Source organism: Austrofundulus limnaeus, unplaced genomic scaffold (genome assembly GCF_001266775.1).
Source record: "Austrofundulus limnaeus strain Quisiro unplaced genomic scaffold, Austrofundulus_limnaeus-1.0 Scaffold131, whole genome shotgun sequence".
NCBI lineage: Eukaryota > Metazoa > Chordata > Actinopteri > Cyprinodontiformes > Rivulidae > Austrofundulus > Austrofundulus limnaeus.
In genome coordinates this window covers 1,081,107-1,088,615 of record NW_013952533.1, presented here as the reverse complement: position 1 = coordinate 1,088,615, position 7,509 = coordinate 1,081,107, and the positions used below count along the sequence as shown (strand labels likewise).

Sequence of the window (7,509 nt, the reverse complement as noted above, 5' to 3'; positions counted from 1 at the left end):
GCTTCAACTCGCCTAGGGCACCAAAATGGCTAGAGGCAGCACTGTTTGCATTTATACATAACAAAAATAATTAAAAAAAAACATAAAGCAAGTAAGCTGAAGATGAATAAAACTGAGCGGTCATAGTTTTAGTTGACACATAAAACTGTAGTTCAGCTTTAAATGAAAACAAAAATACCAAATAAAGAAAACTCCTCAGAAAAGAAACACACTGCTTCTCTGCTCAGCCATGCGTAAATAATCCAGCTTTCAGTTGTGCTTCGGGCTGAAAGTTTTCTTTTTTTTTCACATTTCCTATTCTTGATGAGAAACTGGGAATAATTGAGATGGGGGTGGGGGTGGTGGTGGTGGTAGAAATTGTTGATAAGAAAGTGTGAGTCAGTTAGAGGATTTTTCAGGGCTTTGGTTTGTGTATGTCATGTTGGAGGAAGAGAATTAAACCAGAATAATTCAGCTTTGAACCACTTTAATTTATTCACTGTTGACACTGGCAACTTCAGCGAATGGTCCCACTAATGACAGACAGAGAAACGTGGAGCGCTTCCTCTGCCTGACGCACAGGGGAGGGGAGTTATCTCTTCACCAGAGCAGGAGATGGATCAACGGATCAGACCTCATCTGCTGCATTGAAGGTGTTGCTCTTTGGTGAAGAAAGGGCTGAGTTGACGGGATTTAGTGGTCAGTGTATGCTCCAAAACATCACCTGTGGTCATGAGTTAGAAATAACAATAAAAATATTAGGAGGAGGGGGGATGGGGTGAAAAGAGGGGTGAGATTCCCTCCATGAGCTGCTGTCCCTGCAACCCAGCCATGCTAAAGATGGATGAATGATCCTTTATGCTYAGCTAACTTTTACATTTTTGGCAGAGGGCAATATAACAGCTTGATAGCATAACAATTTGATTTTTTTTTATTGAAAATGTTTAGTTCCCCTCGTGACCCTAAAAGGAAGAGGATGGATAGTTTAGTTCTTAGAAGACTCCTAACTGTGCCTATCAGATTAAATGTTTATACAATAATTTGGAGCTCAGCAGCTCAGTGCTTCTACCTTGTCATCCTGAGATTACAGGTTCAAGCCTAAGTTGCATCAGGAAGAGTCGACCCTTTAACGTGAGTTTCACTCACTGTGGCGACCCCCTCCAGAAGAGAGCATCTGAAAAACAACAACAACAACAACAACAACAACAACAACAACTAAGAAGACATCTTGACTTGAGGGAAATGAAATGGGATGTCATGAAAGATGTTTTGCTTAAACTGTCATTTTCAGAAAAGGGAAAGTTATGAAAAGCAATAACATAACATTGATGTKGTGGGTTTTTAACATCGCACAAAAACAATACATATTACAGTAGTGCTTATATTTGTCCTCTAGGACTTTAGTTTATTTTGTGTGTATAAATGTAAAAAAAAGGATGAAAAGCAAATAAGATGCATTCGATGAAACTGTAATAAAACCTATAGAACACCCCATGTGTGGCTGGAGGCTTTCTTGTCGTTTTCACCCATCCTGATGCTATGACAGAAGAAATGTGAAAACTACATTTAGAAACAGGAGGAAAACATGAGATGTTTCTAAATGCTAAAACAAATCTAATGTCTGCCAGGTGTGCTCCACCCTTTTCTAACAGTCTCCATCAGTTATGTTGCTCTGTCCTTTTCTGTCAGACCGAAGAAAAACTGGAGACATGATTTTATCCTTTTTAATTTTCTGAGCTGCTGCTTTACGAATAAAGAAGGAGCTGTGGTGCAATTATTATTATTTTTTTAATCAAAATTGAGTTATCTAAATCACTTTCAAATTTCTTGCTCATTATAGAAGAGTTTGAAAGAAGACAAGTTAATTTTTCAAAGCTACTTCAAATTACAATTTGAACGGCTCTTCTGGTACCAGTTTCAGTGTCTCCTGGGAAGATGTAAAAAATACATGTTTTTGTATGTGTGTGTGTTGTATTGTTTATGGATGTCAGTCAGAGTGTGTGTGAGTAAGAAACAATGAGTCAGTTTGCAGCCAGAGGCTTTATTTGAGGCATCAATTAAAGGAGTTAACGAGTTTGTTTAATGAGATGAAAACTCTGCTCGTGTTTCCGACGTCACTCGCACCAGAATGGGCTGCTCCGGCAAGAAATGAGGTCAAACATTGTTTTTGTCCCCTGAGTTGTCACAATTTCTGTGTCTTATGTTATTTCTCACTACACACATCTTTTTTTTCTTGTTTCTGGTATCCTTTACATCATCTTTACAAAAAATATTGGTGCGTTTGAGTCAAACAGATTGTGAGGCTTGTTGGCATTCCTGGTGAGTAGAAAACACCATCCCAACCTATTTTTACCTGTTTTCTTTTTTAAACTCAAACAACAGAAAGAAAAATTGGTTGAAATTCTGGTGAGATTGAGACTTGGATTTAGAGTCTTTAAATGTGATTAGTCAAGAATATGATTTAAAATACTTAAAACAGTTTAAAAACACTTCAAACATTAAACAATCAATGGAACATTTTTAAAAGACTTTATAACTTTCAGTATAGTTTGTAAAGAGAAAGATGCAGTTAAAAAAGTAAATGTGTTATTTCTAAATCCAGTTGAGTGGAAACAGTTGACATGATTTTTTTAAATTAAATCCATTATATCATTTTTTTTGAATATCCACTGTCTTGCTAATCTTAGCATTTGGCTATGGTTTGTCTAATTTTAGCTAAGTTTTGCTACATTTAGCTTGTAGTTATACTTCAGCTGATTTTAGCCTTTAGCTGCTTTGCTGAGTTTTTTGCATTTCTTCAACTTCTTAAGCCTGTGACATGCATATTCTTCAAAAACAAAAAAGTCAAAGAAAACATCTTTATATTTAAGAAAGTTGGAATAATACACACGATTTAAAACATTTTGTCCCATAAGTGGCAAATTTTCTTTTGAACTTGGCTCAGCCAAAGTGAAACAGGAAGTGACATCAAAGAGGAACTCTTTAACAAAGAAAACTCTCTGGTCTTTGTTTATTGTAACAGTATTATTTGAACTCTGACTCTTCTTCATCTCTCTCTGACAGTGACTCAAAATAATCTTAAGAAACATCAGATTCTTCTCTACAGTCTGTCGTTAGCCATTTTAGCACTACTCTGTTCACATGCAGACATTCCCCTTTGACATCACTTCCTGTTACTTCACAGGCAAATATCTCAACAACTAAATTTGACATCACAGGCACTTTTAAGGATTTCTTTTAGCTGCGTTTCTTCATCAAAGTCATTCACGTTTCAGTTTTACAGAACATTAGTTTTCTTCATTTTATTATTTTACACTAATGTGTTTTTAAGGGATGCGGTTCAAAATGTTTACCAGCTGCCATCACCTGGAGCAGAGGTCTTGAACCCCGTTCCTCAGGACCCAGGTACCACTATCCTGCATGTTTTAGATGTTTCCCTGCTTCAACACACCTGACTGAAATGAATGAGAGTGATTGACAGGCTTCTGCTAAACTCGATGACATTCTGAGTTGGTCATTTAATTTTTTGAATCCAGTGTGTGGAAGCAGGGAAACAGCTAAAACACTGGGTCACAAAGAACAGGATTTAAGATCTCTGATCTAGAAAATCGTGTCTCATAACTTTAAACCAAACAAGAAGTTTTAATGGGTAACAAAATATAATAAACTAACAAACAAAATGTTTTTCTTTTCTTTGCACCACCTTCATAACTAGTTGATCAAACAACAAAGCTCTTATTAGAACAGAAAACTGCACAAACCAAATGGTCATTTGCTGCTGTACAAACTGTGTGCGTCAGGTTGTTGCTCTGAATTTGTGTGTGTTTGCTCTGTCCTGTGTTGCGCAGCAGACTTCGGGACCATGAAGACGGTGGTGGCTCTGCTGCTTCTCTGTCTGTGCGATCCTGGACGCAGTGACTGCCAGGCAGACTGCCTGTCCTGCAGCAAAATCCTGCCCAAGCAGCTCGGTTTCAACACCATGGTGAGATTAATGTAGACAGAAACACAACCAGTCAGTGAGACTGCATGGGAACGTTAACTCAAAGGCAAGAATAACATTCAAGCAAAAACAGACGGTGCTCAGACAAATAAATCCATTTTTTCCATTGGAAAATAAAACAGTTTAATTCCTTCACAGCAGCACTTTTTGACATTTGAGTTTTGTTGTGGTYAATTAAATATCTGAGGTCAGATGTTTGTTTCTTCTCTCTCGTTTCTTTCTGGTTAAAGACACATTTGTGTCTGAGACAATTAAGTGCAGATAGCTTCAAACATTAACCTCTGATCCATTAGTATTTGGCTCTTATTGAGCTGTACGAACCCCCACTCATCTTTGAGATAATTAAATGTAATGCAGGCATAAATTTATGACTTTTTGCTTATTATTGCTCACTAGCAATGACCTGTGGTGCATGTGTGTTCATTTTTTTTGTAGCTCCAGAAAAATATTTCATGAACCAGTGGACAGATTTTATTAAGACTTCTAAAAAAATTAACAAACATGAAAATGACTGAAACTTGACCTGTTTTAAACACATTTAGCTCAGTTTTTGTGTTAGTAGCTGAGAGTGAATCTCACTGTGAGCCTTAACCATGCTGTTGGAATGAAATGTCTTCTTTTGTTAGCCAAATTCTTCATGAACCACAAGATGGATTTTGATCAAAGTGTCAAAAAATAATCTTTTAATGTACATCTAGCTGAGTGTTTTGGAATCAGCCTGACTCAAGATGGCTACCACAGCCAGCTGGCCTTAGGAAACACAAAAAATGGCCACAACTCAGGCCTATTTACAGATATTTGACTTTATTTGATGTGATTATTATCCCCAGTACATACTTCAATTGCTAAATGCTTTGCAGTATTTTTGCTTAAAACTTTGCTGGTGTTTACTTTGGTTGTTAGCAGATGATCTCATTAACCAATGAATGCATTTTAATGAAACTCACAGACAGTATTTACTGGATGTACAGCTACAGCTCATTCACTTTTGGAGTCAGCCCAGTTCAAGATGGCTGCCACAGTTGGTTGATGTTGGTTACAAATGAAATTTGGTTGGTATGAGCTGAGAGTCAACTTTAACACATTCTCTCAGCGGTATCACATCTTGCAAGATCTCAACAATTGAGCATAATACATTGAATTTAAATGTACAAACTTGCATATGGGGTACTCGGTATAAAAGTTACTGACAATAAATAGTTTATCTTATCGTAGCATCAGGCTGGAACGCAATCAAATTGCAGCCATACTTTCTGAACTAATAGCTCTCCTCTGTGAGGCTGGTGTGTTAAAGATCAAAACAGAAATGAGTTTGATCTCCTGTCTTTGTTTCTGCCAGGTGTGTCTCTTTGAGTGCACTGAAAACGTTTCCCCTTCCTTCTCCTGGGATCTGTGTCGTAGAGCCCTTTCGTCACCCACTTCCTCCCTGGATGGCAACATGAGGAAAAGATCTCAGGAGGAAGCTGAGGTTCTATTTCCTGGGGAAGAGGAGCAGATGGAAGGGGGCCTGCTTCTACCCACTGCATYACAGAGGCTCGACCATGTGGCCCAGGATCTTGGCCTTCACCAAAAGGGTCTGCCTGGCAGTCAGCTGAGCGTGGCCTACGATCCCCAGAATGCTTTGTCTTCCCTTGAGGATGATTATGAAGATAAGGAGGCAGAGCAGGAGGATGAAGATGCTGGCGTGGGAGCAATGGAACTGGGTGATCCACAGCTGAGCRTCTCCAAGAGATTTGGCGGCTTTGTCAAAGGACTGCACGGCTACAGGAAACTGACATCTCCAGGAAGGTCATACCAGAAGAGATACGGTGGCTTCACTGGTATTCGCAAGTCAGCGCGCAAGTGGAACAACCAGAAACGTTTCAGTGAGTTTCTGAAGCAGTATCTGGGGATGACCACTCGGGCCAGCGAGTTCAAAAGCCTGTCGGCTGACCTCACCCAGCAGAATGAAGTGTAGCATAGTGCACCTTCAAACCTGTGCCATAAAAAGAATAATCTGATGTGTTTTTACTGGCCTTGGTTTGCATTAAACTGATCAGTCTCTCAGCATTTATTTTCAAAACAGATGTACTCGAGAAAAGAAAAATCCAAACTTTTTACCGAGCTACCATCAGAGTCCTTATCATCATAGGTCAGGAAAACATTTGTTTTTCCATCTTTTTTGTTTCTGTTCGTGAAAATAATCAAACTCTCTTTGAACACGTTTTAATGAAACTTGATTGTCCAGAGTTGGGAGTAAAATGAGAAAAATGAAAATAAAAAGTTAACATTGATCCGTTGGTTTATGTCTCCATCTAGTGGCGAAATTTATATAACAGTCTCATGTGGATTATGATGCAAGTGATGTATWTACTTTTTATGTTGTTATTTTCTTATTGCTTCTAAAATCATATAAATATCAGTAGAAACACTCTGTTGTGATTTATTTTTAATTAAAAATCCAGTTAAAAATTGTTAGTTTTTAAGGTATCTGCCCCGAAACACACCTCAGACCAGAACTCAGAGGCCATTTGAAAGGATGAATAACCACAAGACTAGACAGCATGCAACCATCACTTAAACATTATGACACTAATCAAGCCTAATTAACTTATAATGTGTAAAAGTGAGCATAATCTTTGACTGGCTTTTGTGTGTGAATATTTCAGTCATGTATGTACAAAGTGTCTTTGAACTGTTCTGATGTAAAGTGTTTCTGTATACCAGTATGAAACCTGTAAATAGCTGAATTTAAACATGCCAATAAATATAGTTTACTATTTCCTTTGTGGCTTGTCATGCAAAAACTGCTTCTGTGTGTGGAAGTATGTTTGTAAGATTTATATTTTCATTTGTGTTTCTTTAAGTAATTTTATATTTGGAAGAAAAACTATAAAATGACGTCGTCTAACATTTATGGTAAGGTTAGAAATACTGATAACCTGGTAAAATGTGTTATTCTTTTCCTTGTCAAGTAAAGGTCCACACTTGATGTTTTCATATGACTTCTTGCATAAATCYAATAAATAGTAGGAGGCTTGTTTGCAATTTAAACTGGTAATAAATTGTTTTTATGAATTACAGTCAAATTGTTTTCAGAACAATGAACAATAGACACATGTTTGTTACATAGGCAATTTGTAAAGTGACTTGAGTGTAAAATAATTATGACAAGAGTAAATCTTGCACCCAAAGTGAGTTTATGGTCAAGTCAAAATAGATTTTTTTTGAGAATCTAGATAGATTTTTTTAGTAGTATTATTTCAATTAATTAAAGTGAAGCCTAATAAAGAAAACATCATAATCGAACACACTTTATTACAATGAAATTCCGATTTTTCTGTTGGCTCAAAAACAAACATATGCCCGTTTTTCTAACCACACATTATACATTATATCAATATACATTATATTAAGTTTGTAAGCACCTAAAATTAATAAAAAAAGTTGCTTCACAAAAGATATTTTATATACAGAAAATACACTAAACTTAAACAAAAAGCATTGCTCTCTTTGTAGCTCTGTCTGTTTAGATGTGATGTTCTTTTGAC

At 37.0% G+C, this 7,509-nt stretch overlaps 1 protein-coding gene across 2 annotated transcripts in view; it reads left to right on the top strand.

The window, feature by feature from the left end:
* Positions 1–7,012, top strand: part of pnoca (prepronociceptin a) — a 15,685-nt gene extending 8,673 nt beyond the window's left edge. The window contains exons 2-3 of one of the 2 annotated variants that reach the window (XM_014015567.1): positions 3,828–3,961; positions 5,319–7,012. In XM_014015567.1, coding sequence (XP_013871021.1) covers positions 3,842–3,961; positions 5,319–5,936 — 738 coding nt within the window. In that variant the 5' untranslated portion in view covers positions 3,828–3,841 and the 3' untranslated portion in view covers positions 5,937–7,012. The remainder of the gene's footprint in view (positions 1–3,827; positions 3,962–5,318) is intronic. The other variant, XM_014015568.1, reaches the window with a different exon arrangement.
* Positions 7,013–7,509: the final 497 nt, after the last annotated feature.